Below are 17,799 nucleotides of genomic sequence, written 5' to 3'. Positions count from 1 at the left end.
TTCGGATTTTCCAAAGTATTATGATTCATATTTGGAGATCTAGGAAGCTTATTTATAGTGCTAGTGAAAATAGGGTTTTGATTAAATACTGAGTCGATATCAAAAACCGATTGCCCAAGATTTGTGTTACAAGTTGTTGACATCGGTTTGTTACTCGGGCCTAAAGTTGTGTTTAAATCAATCCTTGGTAGAAGCGTATCTATATCAAAAGGTAAGTCAGGAAATACAACTGGGTTACCCGGCATAATTGGGTTTGGATTTGGTGTAAATCTTGGGGGCTTTACTATTGTCCCGGGACTATGTACTTGTTGAACAAAAAAGTAACCGTTGTACTCAAAGTATATCACTTTGTAGTCCATTATGAAACCAATTGATGTTTCTATGCCTGGTATGTAAAGGAAATAGATAACTGTTTTGTTGGATAGCTTTATTGATAATGGATTTTTATTGTTGTATTGGTAACTAAAAATAAACAAGCCAGCTTTTGTACAATTAAAGTGGCTAATCCTCTCTAAACAATCGTATTTTAAACTGCAGTTGTCATCTTTGCTTAAAAATTGTGATAGTTTGCCATCCTTGTAGTATTTATAAATTTTAACTGTAGCTTGGCTTTTATCCCTCTCTTCTATCACGTTACCATTTAGATCGTAAGTGTAAAAATTAACACCGTCACTTAAGTACTGGTTCATTTGATTAACTATATACTCGTTTTCCTTAAGCTGTTCATCACCGAATCCAATATGTTCTTGATATCTTAATCGGTTTCCATTGGAATCGTACAAAACATTGACTGTCGTGTTTAAATTATCATTTTTAACACTAACGAGACGATTTAAAGAGTCATAGTAGTAATTAGTTACGTAATCGCATTGATTAACACCTGTATACAGTTTCAACGTTTTCAATAAATCTTTTTGGTTGTACTCGTACTCATATCTAACCAAGTTCTTTTCATCTTGCATGTCACCAATTGCATAACTTATCAACTGGCCGTTGTTAGCAGAGTATATATAATCAAAGTATCTTAAAACCTTAGGCAAAAATAACCTAAATCCATTTTGAGTGTAATTCACAAGTACTAGCGAGTCCCCATTTACTATTAATTGAGTAACTCGTTCGTTTTGATCTCGAGTGTAAATAAAATTTATGTTTTGATTTGTTTTCATTTCAACAAGATTTGATTTATCATTGTAAATGTATTCAACTATTAAATCAGATTTCATTTGAGTTTTTATTAGCTTGCCAAAAGCATCATAGCTATTGTAGATTGAGTAATAGTCGTCTTTACCGCGTGCTGCACTCAAATAGCCTTGCTCTGTGTATTCATATGAGCACGTGTTTAATTCATCGCCAGTAGAATGACTATAAAACACCCTGTTCATATTGTCATCGTATTTTAGGGTTAATTCATCGTTATTACGCGTTTGGATTTGCAGCACATTCTTCTTTAAATCAAAAACCTTTCTTTCTTTGAGATTATTTGGCAATATTAGCTCTTCAATTTGAGTATTATTATTCACTAACTGCTTTATTAACTTAATTTTATTGTTTAACCTGTCACTGTACTCTATAACTTCATAAGTTTCATTCTTAAACACAGTTTTTCTTGAGCTCAAACTTTCATCGCTAAAAATCTGATTGACACTGTTCTGCATCTCATCGTAATCAATCCTCTTGACAATCTCACCATTAACAAGTATTGTTGATTTACTCAAGTCAATTGATGAAACAAAGTGAACTCGACGACGCTCGTTTTTCTCGTAATATAACAAACGACCATTCAAGTCGTAAAAGTACCGAACTTTAATGCCGTTGATCTGATCATGCATTTCAATTGGACCGTAATCGTAATACGTGTAATTGTAGTCTAATACTGTTTGGTCATTTACGTAGTTCGTTATACGACTTACTAGGTTATCCTTGTTAAATTCATACTTAAAAACTGAATTATAACTTGTAGCAGCTTTCACAAGATTGTTTAGGGTGTCGTATTCATACTTTACTACAACAGAGGGTGTCGTAAACTCAATCAAACGATCAAATAAATCGTAAGCAAGTGTGAACGTTTCTTTAGGTGAATTTGATGACTTTTTTGTAATAGTTTGTAAAATATTTTTGGTTGTGTAAGTAAACTGAATTGTTGATTCCGCGTTAAATATTTCATAAATGAGGCCCTTACGACAGTTAACAGTACTATGTTTGTTTCCAGTAATTGTGGCTAATGAAAGTATGCAATTTTCAGTAAAATTATACTCATAAATTAAATTATTTTCTTTTAGTATTATAATTGCTGTGTCACCGTATATATCAATTTGCAAAATGTCGGAAAAGTAGGAAGTATTTGACGTTCGAAAATCAATACTGTATTGTTTGCCACCTAATGTCAGAAGAAGTGAATCGTAATCAATCTTCTCAAGCCTAATGTGAAGGTTATCCGTCCATCCCATACCAAGTGGGACATTTTTTGTGTTTCTTGAGGAATATTTAGCTGAATACGAACGAATGTAAGCAACTTCATTGCTAATAATATCAAAGTCAACTGAATCTATTAGATTAGTAGTGAAGAATGCTCCATCGAGTCGGAATATGTGATAGATTACCAGGTCACTTAATCGATAAATTTCTACCCCATTAGTTGTAAGTTCGTTAATGGTTTCGTGCAACATTTCTCTACTATTTTGGTTGACTTTCTTTACTAGAAGCTCAGATAACTGCTTCCAAACACCATCAGTAAAAAATGGTGGCTTGTATGAGTCAATATTATTGTAAACAAAATTGAAAAAAAAGCTGTTTTCATATGGAATTGCTGTTATTTTTGATTGTCCTAAAAACTCTGAATTGATTGGTCTCACTTTCAAACGCAATGTAGTTGATGATCGTGGTTGTAAAACACCACCAAGGTAGTTTGTGTTCAGGGCAATAAGGTAATCATAGAAATATGATGGATATGGTTGGTTGTTAATTGCCACAATTTCAAATTCAGGTAAAAGTTTTGATTCTGGTAGATTTTTAAGATCATTTTTGAAAAAGTTAGCCTTGAGATCAACACAACTAACTAATACAACTGGCACATATATATCTGTGTCACCATTGTTATTAACAACCAGATTAACATAGGCTGTTTCGTTTTGTCTGTATAAACGTCTCGAAACTTCTAACTTTAGCTGCATGCTACCAATTTTTCCAATAAAAACTTCAACTACTTGATCTGCTGATTTGTTGTTTACTGTAAGTTGGTAAATTCTTTCTGTTTGAAGATTAAAGTCTGATAAGTCAAATGTTGCAAATACTATTTCAATGTTTACCTTGTAAACTTTCACTGCACAAATCAAAAAGCTTGCATCACTAATATTTTTTAAACAAACCTAAAATTAAGGGATTAATCATAAATAAAAGTAAAAAAATATTTTAGAAAAATCTAATAACCAAACTTTTGAGCATACCTCTAATTTTTGAGGAACAAAGTTCCCAACAATTTTAACAGTGTTTTTGCCTTTTACGCTTAGTTTCGTTGGCTCAAATTCTTCAATTTCAATCTCTTGTACATTTTTGATAAGTATTATTGCTGAGTAAGGCTGATTAGTTGTTGCAAGGTAGGACTTGACAACCATGTAGTACTTTTCGGACTTTAAATTTCTTACAATAGATGACTGATTAAAAGAGTAAGAAAAGCTTGATTTCGAAACATATGAATTCTCTGTTGGTATGGTTTTTAATTGAATAAAAATATCGTTGTATGATAATTGAAAGTTCGTCTTTAACTCAACCTTCAGCGTGTTCATTTTAGAGTCAGGCTTAAACTTAAACAGATTGTTCTGGTTAGGCTTAATAAGAACCTCTTGATAAACATTTATATGCAACTCCAACACTTCAATTACAACACTTTGCTCGCTGACTCCTGCATTGTTTTCAAAGTTTGTTTCCTCCACATTTGTGATTGTACGAACTATGCCATAATAGGAACCATCTGGTAAAAGAGGCAATTGTAGCGTATTTGCACTATAATTGATGTTACCAAGCTGAGTGCCTGTTACCACATTAATTTTGAATGCCTCACAGTAGCCATCGCTAAGTTCAAAGTCATATATATAATCAAAGTTGTTGTCAAAAGATAAATACAATAAGTCACATTTATGCGCTATTAACGAATGATCAGCATTGAGTTGCCAAAAGAACTCTAGATCATTCGAGGTTTTACTGTTTACAGTTACGTTAGTTACAAATATATCAGCGTTTGTGACTGCTTTAACTTGAATCATTATTGAAGCCTGGTTATTGTCATAATCCGAATCAAATAAAACTTTTGTTGTGTCCGTTACAAATACAATAAAATACAGACCAGAACTAAGCTTTAGTGGTAATGTAAGTTCAAAATCAACTTTGTAGAAATCGCTTGTATTAAGGTCACGTTGACGAGCAATTGTAATTAGTCGCGGATTGTTTGGTACTATGGTTGCAAATTTTGACAAATAAACTGCATCATACCAGCTGCCTTCAGCCAATCCCTTACCAAAGTTGTATACCTCAAACGAAAATTTAATTTTATCGCCACCTGAAAAATTGTTTTCTGCAGACATTATTGTTCCATTTGTGGATGCTATATTGCATTGCTCAATTGGCAAAACATCGACCTCAAAATTAGAGTTTAAAAGTATAAATGAGTTAACATTAGTGTTCTGAGGATCGTTAATAAGGTACCCAAAATATTTACCTGACGCTTTTTTCGGTATTTGCAATCTAATCGTGTAGTTATTTGCGCTTGATTCTCCACAACCAAGCTCAAAGTTATCAAAAGCTTTTCTACCAAGCAAAATACCAGTGGTTAAAATATCACTTTTCCAACCATTTTGTTTTCTATGCAGATATACGCTGTCTATCAATGTGCTTGATGAATATTTTGAGCTGTTACCTTCATTTTTAATTGTATATTCCATTTCAGTTGAGCTGCCAGCTTTCCATAAGTTTAACTTGCTTACACTATACAATGGTTTAAGTATAAATCTTGCTTCAGGTTTGGTAGGTATTGAAAAACAACATTGTTCTTTCAAATTATTCACAAAGCTAAATAGCTCAAGAGCTCCATTGTCAGCGTTTACGTTTACAATAACCTTGCATTTAGGGTAGTATCTTTCTTGAAGAGAAAACAAAAATTGAAAATAATTGGTGTAAGTATCTAATGACCATAATTGTTTTGTTATGTTAAGATTTTTGCTTATAGTCAAATCATTATCACAAACAACAGCAACATTGTCAGTCCATGTTTTCAATTTGTTCATGCTATAAGCAATATTTTCAACAGTGTACGTCACAACCACTGTAAGTCTGTAGTTATTGCATTTTATATTTTCTTTTATTTCTAAGCTATTTGTGTAATATAGATCCCTGACTGATAAGTCAGCAGATTGAAACTGTTGAATAAACACTTGAGTTGAATCACTACTGCCTTCCATGGCGTTTTGCCACTTAATGGTTATAGTAAACGTTCCGTACAATTGAAGACCAAGAATAAGCTGAGTTGATTCATCTTTTACATCTTGCGGATAAAGTTTATTCTGCGATATATAGCTGCCTATTTGGAAAGAAGAACCACTTGAAGACCTGCCATAAAAAGTAAACTGAGGTTTCTCAACTGTAACGTTTCCAATATTTTCAAGTTTCCACGCAACAGTTATATTGTATCCATTTGAATTTTGTTGTGGGTCCTTCGTTATGTTAAACTTAAAGATTCTTAGTAAAGAAATTATTTTATTTATTTGAACTGATCTCTTAATTGGACTGCTGAAGTCAAAAAGTTTTTCAATCAACTGATTTTTGTCAACAAAAATATATAAATAATAATCGCCATACACCAAATTATCTAAATAAAATATTTTTTTAAAAACGAATTTATTTTCGTTTCCGTTTGTAGCAAGCACCCTCTGATTTGACTCAAAAAGTTTAATTGCAACGCTCTCTTCAAACTTTTGCAAATCGGACAAATAGAAAACATCTGTCCATACAAGTTCGCTTGTGGTTTTAAATGGATAATCAACGTTAATTGTATAATTAACTTCCAAAGTATTGACCGCCTCCCGATCTTTCTTAATAACTTTGATAGTTGTGTCAAAACCTTTTAACGACCATTTAGTCTTAACTAACTCCACTGTTAAAAAAAACGCAATTGTCTTGATGCTTGTAAAAGTGCTGAAGACATTATTAAAAAAGTCAGCTGAAATAATTATTTTGTACAATCCACTATTAAATTTCCAGTCTATGTAGAACTCAATTTGACGGGTATATATATCACCAGGTTTAAGTGTTTCTTAAAAAATAAACACACAAGCTAAAACTTGGAGTATATTGTTTACAATGGCACAGCTTTATTAAGATCTTGAGTAATATTAAATAAAATAATATTTATAGAATCAGTAGAGCTGTGCTTATAAAGGTCAAAACAGGTATTATAAAGGTATTAGCAAACTTGATGATGGAAGACATTGGAGACGTACATTTTAATTTTAATTTTTGATTTTTATTTAAAAATTGTTAAATATTTTTTGAATTACGTACTATTAAGGGATTATTTAAAGAATATATTGTTTTTAATGCGGTCAATTTTTTCAGTTTTTAAGATTAGCATTTTAGTATTTAACTGAAAAGCATAAAATTTGTCAATTAAAGAGTTATTTAAGTGTTATTAGTTTGCTATTTATTAAGGGTTTAGCTTTGCCTGAATTTTTCTTTTATATTATTTTTATTTTCTCATCTAAATAAAAAAATAAACGATTTAATTTTTCTGTTTATTTACTTTTTTCGTTACAGTTAGTTTTTGTTCTTTAATAATGCGTTTAGGTGCTTAGTAAAACGTCGCTGAAAAATTATATTTTTAATTACTTGATATTTTTTTTTGATTTATCATAGTTTTTAGTTTTAATTTTAGAGCGCCAAATATAATTTGGATGAAATTTAAAATTTATATGAGCGCAATAGTTGCTGAATTTTTTTCCTTGACAAATTTATATTTGGAATGAAAAATATGTTTTACCTTTACTTACACCAACGAAACATCAATAAGTGTAAAGTAAAAAGTTCAAACAAATGACTGCAAACCGTATTTTAACCTTTTAACTAGGAACATATAATATTGGCCGACTTAACCAGACGCTTGGAAAAGATAAATAACTTTACGCCGGAGTTTACTGCAGCGTAACATACACTTTCTAGTAATATTTGTGTTATTTTTTTATATTGCCTGTCGCATTATTATCTCTATCACAATGTAATTGGACATTTTCAAAATAAATATTAAATAAACATAATTGGGCATTTTCGAACAACTTTTTTTTCTGCATATTTTCCTCGTAAATAGACTTGTTTTTGCAGCGTAAAAACTAAAGAAAAAAGTAGATGGTTTTTAAGGTTTTGATACTTATTTGATTACATCTGATGAATACAACATGTAAAATATGATATCAAGCAAGGTTATATTTATAATTCTTGCAAAAAAATATTTAAAAAAGCAAAATAATGTACAAAATGGTGATTTTTATATTTGTTGCCCGTGTTAAAAAAGGCTTAGTCTTGTAAAATATTAACATCGAAAGATTAAATAATCCGCAGGTTACATGAAAAAAATTGTTAAATGAAAGGGTTGAATAATTAAAAAAAAATTCAAAACAATATCACTTGAAAATCAATTATTAAAAGAAAAAATAATTTTTGAAAAAAAATTGAACGCCCTCCAACAACCTTTAGAAATATATTCTAATCCAAAAATAAACCAAACATGTCTGAAGTTAATCTTTTGAGTGTTGTGTGTGTTTTAAAAAGTGTTTAACACACACAACACTCAAAAGTGTTGATGTTTCAATAAAAAGAAAAAAAGTGTCATTTTTTTTCAAGTAAAAATATCAAGTAAATATAAGTTTGTTAAACCGAAAGGTTTTGTAAAATTCCGGAGGAAAAAGTTATTTTGAAAGAATATTGATAACCAAAAGTTAACTTTTATTATACCAAAATAAACAAAACAATTTTGATTTCCGATGTTCATTTCGCAAGTGCTTATTCCGAAACATAGTATTTCAAGTTGAATTGCAAAATAAAGCTCTTTTGCTACATACAAAGTTAGAGTTTTGGATGTAGGATTTGCGAAACGAGCATTTTTGATCTACGATGTTTCAAAGTCAATATGAAAATTTGTTCGCTAAATAGATAGAAATATAAAAACTTATCATCTTTATATACCAAAATGCTTGTAACTAAATGCTTTTTTCAGAGCCATAAAATAATAACAATATTAAAGTATACTTTATGAAACAATGATTAAAAATTAAATTTTATGTCGAAATAAATTCTTTTGCAAAAGTAACTTGCAATACAGTCGCTTTCGGAAAAAAAACTTATGAAACACGTTGTTATAGTTGTATTTATTTGGAGGCGCCAATAACTAATATTAAATCGTCTGTCGATATTGCAAAGAATATCTTTTAAGAAATAGTAAACGGAAAATAAAAAAGTGTGACGGATTAACACGTAATATCGATGGAGCTTGTGATTTTTTTATTAAACATTAAAATACAGCATGTCGAGAAATATACCTTATAAAAATCCAAAAACAATAAAAAAGTAAGGTTAGATGACTAAAGAATAATAAATTGTATCAAATAAAAAGTAAAAAAAGTGGTTCTTATCTAGAAGATCAAAACAATAAAGATGTTAAAATGAAAAATGTTAAATGCAATGTTGATAGACGTAATGTTACAAAACAATTAAGGCTGCAGTACAAAACATTAAGCACAATATAGCAAAAAAGTGGAAAAATTAAATTCAAAACTTTTATACAGATTATTAAATTCAAGCAACAAATAAAAAATATCAATAAAGTCTTCAAATTCAGGGGAAATATTATAAAATATCCAAAAAATATTATAGAACACATAAATCAATAGTTCAATCAGTTTTTACTCCAAACTGCTGAGTAAAAACTGATTGAAACATTGTATATTAAAAGTGAGCAGTTGCCAAGATTTGTTGATTGAACAGCGAAATTCATTGGCAATATACATTTTGTTAAGTATCTCTGGTAGCAGAAATATTGGTGCAATAATGAAGCAATATTGGATATCTTAGCCAATATTGGACAAGATATATCTTGATATCAAGATATATCAAGATATATCAATAATAGTATGCTAATATTATCGCAATATTGTATACGATTATTGGCGCATATATGCGCCAATAATCGTATACAATATTGCGATAATATTAGCATACTATTATTGGCAAGAATTTGCATGCTAATATTGCTCCAATTTTTTTTTTTTGTTATCTAGGTGCCCCAAGAAGACCTAATAATCTTGTCACAGAGCACCGCGGAAGTGCATTTAACCAGGAAGTTCACACCTCCTTCCTTACCGTGACGCAAAAATTTTAGTAGTCCAATATTAGAATGCCAATATTGGAGCAGGATGCCCAAAATAGGCAAACTTTGATTTGGCAATATTGGCTAATCAGCTTTTTATTACTATGATTTTTACTTAAATGTACGCAAACGTAACAAACATTGTTTAGAAAAAAAATTGTCTTAACATTATTCAATAATAACTCTGAAAACCACGAGAAATTGTATTATAGAATTTCGAACGTTTTTAATTACTATAATGATTCAATATTGAAAAAATATAGATTTTATTTTTTATAATTAATAAGTATTTTTGTAAAAAAAGCCTAAAGTTATAATCTTTGTTGCTTTACATGTTGTTTTAGTTTTACTTGGTCATATTTTGCTTTTTTAGGCGTTTATGAACCCACAAGTAAAATTATATAATTTTCCTTAAGACTTAGACCTACTTCTTAATTAAACTACTATTTCATGGTATGGCCAGCAATACTGGCTTTGTTACCAGGAAATTGGTAGGAGCGTAACGTCGACATAGATGTATTTATGAATCCAGCCAATATATTTAAAGAAACTACCGAGAAAATCAAGCGCTTCAAATATATGAACAAATATTTCAAATAGGTTTAAAAAACCAAATAAACAGATTAACTTATAGTGGAAGAGAAAATTGAATTTTTGATATGAAATCAAAAGAATATAAGAATCTTTTAAACAAATTTCGAATAACTGAAAAAATTTACCAATTTTTTGAGTTTTGAGATATAAGGATTTAAAATAGAAAGACTACAGGAGACGGCATGTAATTTTTTTCTTCTTGAATTCTTGAAAACTTGATACTTTCCGTAGATCAGTAAACCGGAAAAGAAAAGAGTAGATTGGGTCCTTTGTCATATTTCAGACAACTTTTCATAAGTTATGTCAGGCCATACCTTGAGTATACAATTTTAGTTTGGTCACCTCATGCGGAGAAAGTTATAAATATGCTTGAAAACATAAAAAGACGAACTACAAAACTGATACCAGAAGTATGACATCATATAAAAAACAATTTTCTTTTAATTTAACTACTCTATCGAAAAGAAGAAAATGAGATTTTCTAGAATTTTTTAACGCTATAAAAATATAAAATAAGTTGAATGACATATAGCTCCTAAAAAAAACTTTTAAGCTATTTTATGATTACCAGATCATCACACTACTACTGATACCTACTTCAAAAATGATCTCTGTGAACTTTTCTTTACAAATCAAGTAATAATATTAAGGAACAAACTGTCTTCTTCAGTTGTTGAATTGCAGTCTGTAAACGACTTCAAAGTAAAAAATAGACAAGCTTTGTTTTGCAAACTAATTTTTGATATTGTTTTATTTAATTTGGTAAAATCTTGTAAAACCTGATTTGAATCTGAAAAGGGTTAACTTTCAACAGAAAACATATATTATTGTATTTATATCTTCCGGATGTTGAAAGCATCTCAACTTATTTATCTTTAGAATATTTGTTATTGTTTGTTCCTAAGATAATATTTCAATAAGAAATTCAGAATTTCATTTATTGTTTTGTTATAATTACAACTGTAACTTGATAACTTTATTTTTGCAAAGAATTGAAACAACCTCGTTGTTTTGCTATTAAAAAGAAACATGGAATCGAATATTTCATTAAAATATCTATTTATATTTGTCAATTTAAATCTAAATAACTACCTATTCAAATTTAAATAAATAGTAAAATAAAATTTTAAAAATACCTTTTATGCGGTGTAGTTAATAGTACTTTATTTATTAACTAGAAGTAGCAAAAGAGGACCCGTAAAACGGGTAATGGAATCTATGCATGTCAAAAATGTTAACATTAACTGTAATACTTTACATATAAAAATTTTCTGTTTTAACAAAGTAAATGAGCAGCATATCCATTCAATAAACAAAATAACCTGCAAAAAATTCTTAAAAATAGAATTGAAATATGTGAATTTTTATTTGTGAGAATAATAGTAATGAGTTATAAATAGTTTTGATCTCCCATTTAACTTTCAAGTATACCAGTTTTTAAATAAGAATATGAGTTATGACAACAACAGGTTATTAAAGGTACTAACAAAAGTACTAAAACAGTTTGAATTGCAACATTGTTACACTATTCAACAAGCTCTAGTAAACTTTATGAAGATAAGCAATATTTTAAAATACCACTGTAGTTTTTTGAATCTAATGTAAAAGATACCAAAAATCATAATATAACACCATTCGTTCTACCTAAAAGACTTTTTACGACCCCCATAATGTAAAACAAAAATACGAAGTTGTTAAATCTTTTAGTTAACACATTTTAGGTAGGCTCTTTAAAATGCGCAACAGGATTGCATAGCAGCTTAAAAAAAATTACAAAAAATAAACAAACCTTATTTGGAAAAAAAAAAGTTAAATTAATAATGAAAGCGCCGGTAAAAAGTCAAACTTTTATAAATAAACATCTAAGTATTTTAGTTGAAAACCATTAATTGAAAATATAAAAATAAAAAAACCAAATAAACTATTAAGATATAAACCAAGAGTAGAAATAAATATTTTAAATTTTTTTTTAAGCAAAACTGTGAAGAGAAAACATGTCTTTTGCTTAGTTTTTTTTTCAAAGTCACTCCGCAAAATCAACTCTACATTCAAATTTAAACTTTTCTTCATATTAATAGCAGAAAACCGCTAAGCACATTGTCTAAAGTTTTTCTTTAGAGTTTATATGAAAAAGTTTTAACCGAGGAATGGCTCTATGACTCTTTTTATGACTTTTATGGAGAATAATCTCTTCTCTAAGTTAAAGAACCTCGGATAGTTATGCAAGGCTAAAATATAAAAAAAATTTAAATAATATTTCATTCAGAGTTTTCTGCGATTTTAAGGTTTAAATGAAACCTTCAGGAGATAAAAATTGTGATCTTTTTTGTATTGTTTAACAAATAAATTTATAGTTGCGTTATTAATGACGAACCTTTTATCTATGCACTTGGTACAGAATTATTTATACTTTCATGGTCTTTTTTTATTATATTATGTATAAAAATCTGTCAATTGTTTCTAAACTTGAAGGCACGTTACAGATTTCATTGATAAGAAATACCACGACTCTGTTCGTCTAATTCTTGTTACGATGTAGCAACGATTAATACTACAAATATTGACAGACACAATAAATACTTTACATAAACATGTCACATTTTACAATTGCTCGCAATAAAACACGATTGCCGCTTGCAATAAAAAATTATTGTAATATAATAAATAAATATGGAATATACTTAAAGCAAAGATAAATAGTTCTTTGCCTTAAGTATATTCCATATTTATTTATTATATTTTATTATATTTGCAATGCTATATACATTTGTAATATTTGATGTTTTATATTTTATACATTGCATGCTATTACTTTATACTATATATTTTTAATAAAACTTTTTTGATAAGTTATTTGCTTATTATTGTGTATCATTTTAAATAAAAAATGTTATTGAAAAATTTACATTTGTAAGTTAAATAGTGTCACGTGAAAACAGCATTTACTAATACTTTTTTAAAGTGTACTATTTAAAAAAGCAAATAACTAATAAAGAAAAAACTTTTTCTGTCTAAAAAACTTGTTCATTTAGCTTAATAAACTTTTTTGTAAGCAGTAAATTTTTTTTTTAGGCAGTATCAATAAATTATTGTCGCTAGGGTTTTACTTTAAGTAATATAAATCATGTATCATAAAGAACTTTGGAAACCCATTGCATTAGAGTTAATTTAAAGCTTGTTACTAAGATTTCGTTGATTAGTGTAGTAGTGTATAGATTTAGTTATTAAGATTACTAAGATTATCTCCGTTCAAAAAACTCTGTTGAATAAATTCTTTCTTTAACTATAAAATCTTACCACTTCATAAAAATTTTATTAGCCTCTAATTTGCGTAACATAACTTTTATCTTACAAGGTTAAAATGAAAAGCACATATAATATCTGAGGTTATCAAGCTATTTAGTACTAGTTTTTTAGTACTAGTTTTTTATATATATATATATATATATATATATATATATATATATATATATATATATATATATATATATATATATATATATATATATATATATATATATATATAATATATATATATATATATATATATATATATATATATATATATATATATATATATATATATATATATATAAGAACTCGTATAAGTAAAATAGCCAAGTAAATGTATTTTTATAAATATAAATACAATTAAATGCATTTTTATAAATATAACCATAGGCATTTCCAGCTATGGTGTAAATGGAAAAAAAAAATTCAAGAGATGTAAAAGTTTTTTAAAAATTAGAGATAGTTACAGTAATGTTGAGGTCAAGTAACTGTTGTTTAACAACGCATTTAATATGTTGAAAGAGTTTATCGTTTTAATCTCATTTGTGAGAAACGAGTTCGACAGTTTTGGACTTTTTCTAGATATTGAGAATTTGGATTGTCTCAAAGACATTTTTGGAATATAGTAGTTCTTCTTAGAATGTTTTGTTTCGTATTTATGATCAATAAGATGGAAGTAATTATGGAATATTTTTGGGACCAAATTATTTTTTAATTTGAACATAAGCTGAAGGATGCTATGATGTTTTGTTCATAAATATTAAGAACTCTCAATTCCTTCATTATTTGTTTAGCACTAACAACCTATTTGTGAATTTGCGGCATGCTTACTTTTATTTTTTATAAACCAAGGCTAGTTTTGATTGGTAAGTACTTGCCCAGGCAACATTGCAGTAGCTAATGTAGCTATGAAAAAATGCAAAGTATAAATTTTTCAGACATACTTTATTTGAAATATACCTATTTTTATGCATAATCCCAATGCTTTCAGATATTTTCTTTTCTAACAACTTGATATGCTCTTTCCAGCAAATATGTTCATCTAGAATGACTCCTAGAAACTTCAAAGAAAATGCTCTTTTTAATTTTGTTTTATCAACTACAATATCTGGAAGTTTTAATGGTAATTTGTCTGGTTTTAATGGTAATTTGATGGTTTTGTAAAAAGAATGTGTTTGCTTTTTTCAATGTTCAAGGAAAGTTTGTTGGCCTTTAACCAATTGCTTAGCTCTTCAAGCTCCTGATTTACTGTGTTAAAAATAGTTTTAATATTTGAGTGGGTGTAGAAAGCTTGAGTGTCATCTGCAAAAAGAATAAAATAAAATCAGTATACAAGAAGATAAAAATATGTCGTTAATATAGGCAAGAAAAGGCAACGGATCTAGAATAGATCCCTGGGGAACGCCACACGTATGGTTTTAAGGGAAGTGTAAGTTTTATTGTAATATAAAGCTTGTTTCCGATTGTTTAGATAGCATCTAAACCATTTTAGATTTTATATTTTATACCGTAATTACTGAGTTTGTATAGAAGGGTCTCGTGATCCACTGTATCGAACGCCTTTGACAAATTGATATATATTCAAAGTGTATATTGATTTTTGTCAAACCCATTGAAAATTTCGTTAACTAACTTTGTTACTGCATGTTCAGTTGAATGGTCTTTTTTAAATTCATATTGGTTATTAAAAAGAGTATTATGGTTTTGGAGGTATGAAAAGTCTGTTGTACATTATGCGCTCTTGTATTTTCGAGAAGCATGAAAGTATGGAGATAGGCCTATAGTTTGATAAAGCAGAATTATCTCCGCTTTTATATATCGCGTGCTAACTACGCGTGCTAATTTTAAGTGTTTATGAAAAACTCCACTTTTTAATGTGAGATTTAAGATATACAATAGGGAATATTCAATAACATCATATACTTCTTTAACCACTTGAGAGCTTATGTCATCAAGGCTCGGACTCTTTTTTGATTGTATTGTTTTAAATGCGTTTCAAAGCTCATTAGAAGATAAGTCAAACTCGTCCATTACAAAGTCCACTTCTTTTAAATATGATTTAAATATTTTTTTACTTTGAGTTATTTTATTAGCTAGTGTGTTTCCGATGTTTGTAAAATAATTGTCTGTTTTTGTTATCGATATTTAAATGGTTTAGCAGGATATTACCAGGATCAACCTTTTCCTTTCTTATTACTTATTTTATAACATCCCATGTTTTTTTATTATTACCAATATTATTTTGTAAAAAGATTTGAATAATAATTTTTTTTAGCTTGTTTCTTAAGTTTTTTAAAAAGGTTTTTATAACTTTTATATTTTTTTTCATTTTGGTAAGTTTTTCTTTTTAAATATTTTTCGTAGAGTTTTTGTTTTTTCTTGGAAGATTTGATGAGGTCTTGTGAAATCCATGGACTTTGTAAGTTTTTGAGCTTGACTCTTTTTTCTTGTTTTGGAAATGCTTTTTCATAAGGATTACTGAACTCACAGATAAAATGTTCATAAGCTTTATTTCTTTGCATATTGAATTAGAAGTTAAAAAGATTAGAAAATGATCACTTACATCGATTTTTATGATCCCACTTTGAGTGTTATATTTTGGAAATTTATAAGTAAAGATATTGTCTATGAGTGTTTTAGTTTGATGAGTAACACGAGTTGGTTTGTTAATTAATGATAATATACTATGTTGATAAAGAATATTTATAAAGCGTTTAACTTTATTATCAGTTTTTATGTCTAAAAGGTTTGTATTGAAATCCCCCATTAAGTATAGTTGTTTATTTCTTACCGTTTCTAAATACTGTTCTAAATATTTTTCAAACAATTTTATATTACCACTAGGTGGTCTATATATTGCGGTTAAAAAAACATTTTGTACTTTTTTCTTATTATTAATTAGTTCTAAGGTTAATGACTCACACACTTCACTACGTTGGCTAAGATTTTTTGCCTTTTTAAATTGCAGTGTATTGTGGATAAAAAAACATATACCACCGCCCAGATCTTTACCTCTGGTTTGATGAATTGATTTGTACCCTGTCAATTAAAGATTCGAATTATTGGAATCTTATAACGCATATTACCTTAAATTCACAGTTTATGTTGTGTAACATAGATTTAAAAATTTCAAATTTTTTTTTCAGATTTATAATGTTTAAAGCTAATGACGTAAATGATGGTTGCGTTGAGCCTATATAACAAGAAACCTCCTCAACATTACAGTAACAAGACTCAACATCAATATCCTCAAAAAGATTTATACTAGGATTATTATTTTTATTCAAAAGTTGTGTATTTTTCTTATCAAAAATCTCAAAAGTTTTTGTTTTACTTATTTTATCAGTCATTTTTGTTATTAAATTTATATATCTCTTTTATGATAATAGAAATTAAAATTTTTACTTAACTATATCTTTCTTTTTAGATACGATTTTTGGTTTAATAATTTTCAGTTTAATAATTTGCCTCAATAAACAATTTCTTCCTTATTATTGCTATCTCTCAAGAATAATCTTCATTGATGTAGATGTTTAGTCCTTTTAGACGATGAGCTTCTTTTAGAATTTTAACTTTATCTTTATATCTTAGTAGTTTTGTTATTATAGTTATCGGTCGTCCTTCTTTTTTGTAACCTGTGCGGTGAGCTCTATTAATTTCAACTTTATTGACTCTTAAAGTATTAGAGAATAGTTTTAAAACTTTATCTTCGGTCTCATCCCAGGTTTCGTTTATACTTTCGGTAATACCGTCTATTCTGAGGTTATTTCGTCTTGATCGATCTTCTAATATCCTATTCTTCTCACTAATATTTTTTATAGGGCTTTCGTTCTCTAAGTTATAACATGCCGTTTTAATTTTTTGGTCGATTTTGTTTATGCTTTCTGTCGATTTGTTTTCAATTTTGCTTAATTGATGATTTATTATTTTTAAATTGGAGCTTAAAATCTCAACAAAGCTTTTTTCTTGCTGCTTCAGCATTATTTCTGTTTCTTTTTTGTATTTGATGAACATTTCTGTCAACATTTTCTTTATGTCTGATTTTTTCACTGCCATAATAATCTTTTTGATTTAACAAAAAGTTTTTCAAATTAATTGAAATTTTTTCATAATTTTTTAAAATTAGTATTATATCTAATATTGTTAACTAAATACTTCAATGTAAGTCTATATAAAAGATTGGAGTGTGCAATCTTTTGCATTTGATTTTTTAATATCAATTTTAGAATGAAAAGTGCAACATACCACAATTTGCTTGCACATAAGAAAAGTAAGTTCTGAAATTACAGTGTAAAAAGTTGCCAAATCTAGGTTTTTTAAAGAACTTGTACTTTTTATCTGTTTTTATTCAATATTTTATGCTGAATAAAACCAGATAAATATTTTTCAAAAAGTACATATGCACATAGAATGCAAGTTAAAAAATACATATGTATTTTTTATAAGTTAATAAGTAATACATGAAATATTTCTTTAACAAGTTAAAAAAAGACTTCCAGATAAGCATTCCT

The 17,799-nt window shown here is 28.1% G+C and overlaps 1 protein-coding gene across 1 annotated transcript in view; it reads right to left on the bottom strand.

The window, feature by feature from the left end:
* LOC124815105 (uncharacterized) overlaps nt 1-17,799 on the bottom strand; it is a 41,337-nt gene that overhangs the window by 2,420 nt on the left and 21,118 nt on the right. Inside the window, exons 2-3 of the mRNA XM_065799152.1 lie at nt 3,444-6,301; nt 1-3,365 (exon numbers count right to left, since the gene is read on the bottom strand). The exon at nt 1-3,365 is cut by the window's left edge and continues 2,420 nt beyond it. Of these exons, the coding sequence (XP_065655224.1) occupies nt 1-3,365; nt 3,444-6,301 (6,223 nt within the window). The remainder of the gene's footprint in view (nt 3,366-3,443; nt 6,302-17,799) is intronic.

The sequence above is a fragment of the Hydra vulgaris genome, chromosome 06 (genome assembly GCF_038396675.1).
Source record: "Hydra vulgaris chromosome 06, alternate assembly HydraT2T_AEP".
Classification (NCBI taxonomy): Eukaryota; Metazoa; Cnidaria; class Hydrozoa; order Anthoathecata; family Hydridae; genus Hydra; species Hydra vulgaris.
The sequence above is the reverse complement of the archived record's forward strand: the minus strand, read 5'-3'. Positions and strand labels throughout refer to the sequence as shown.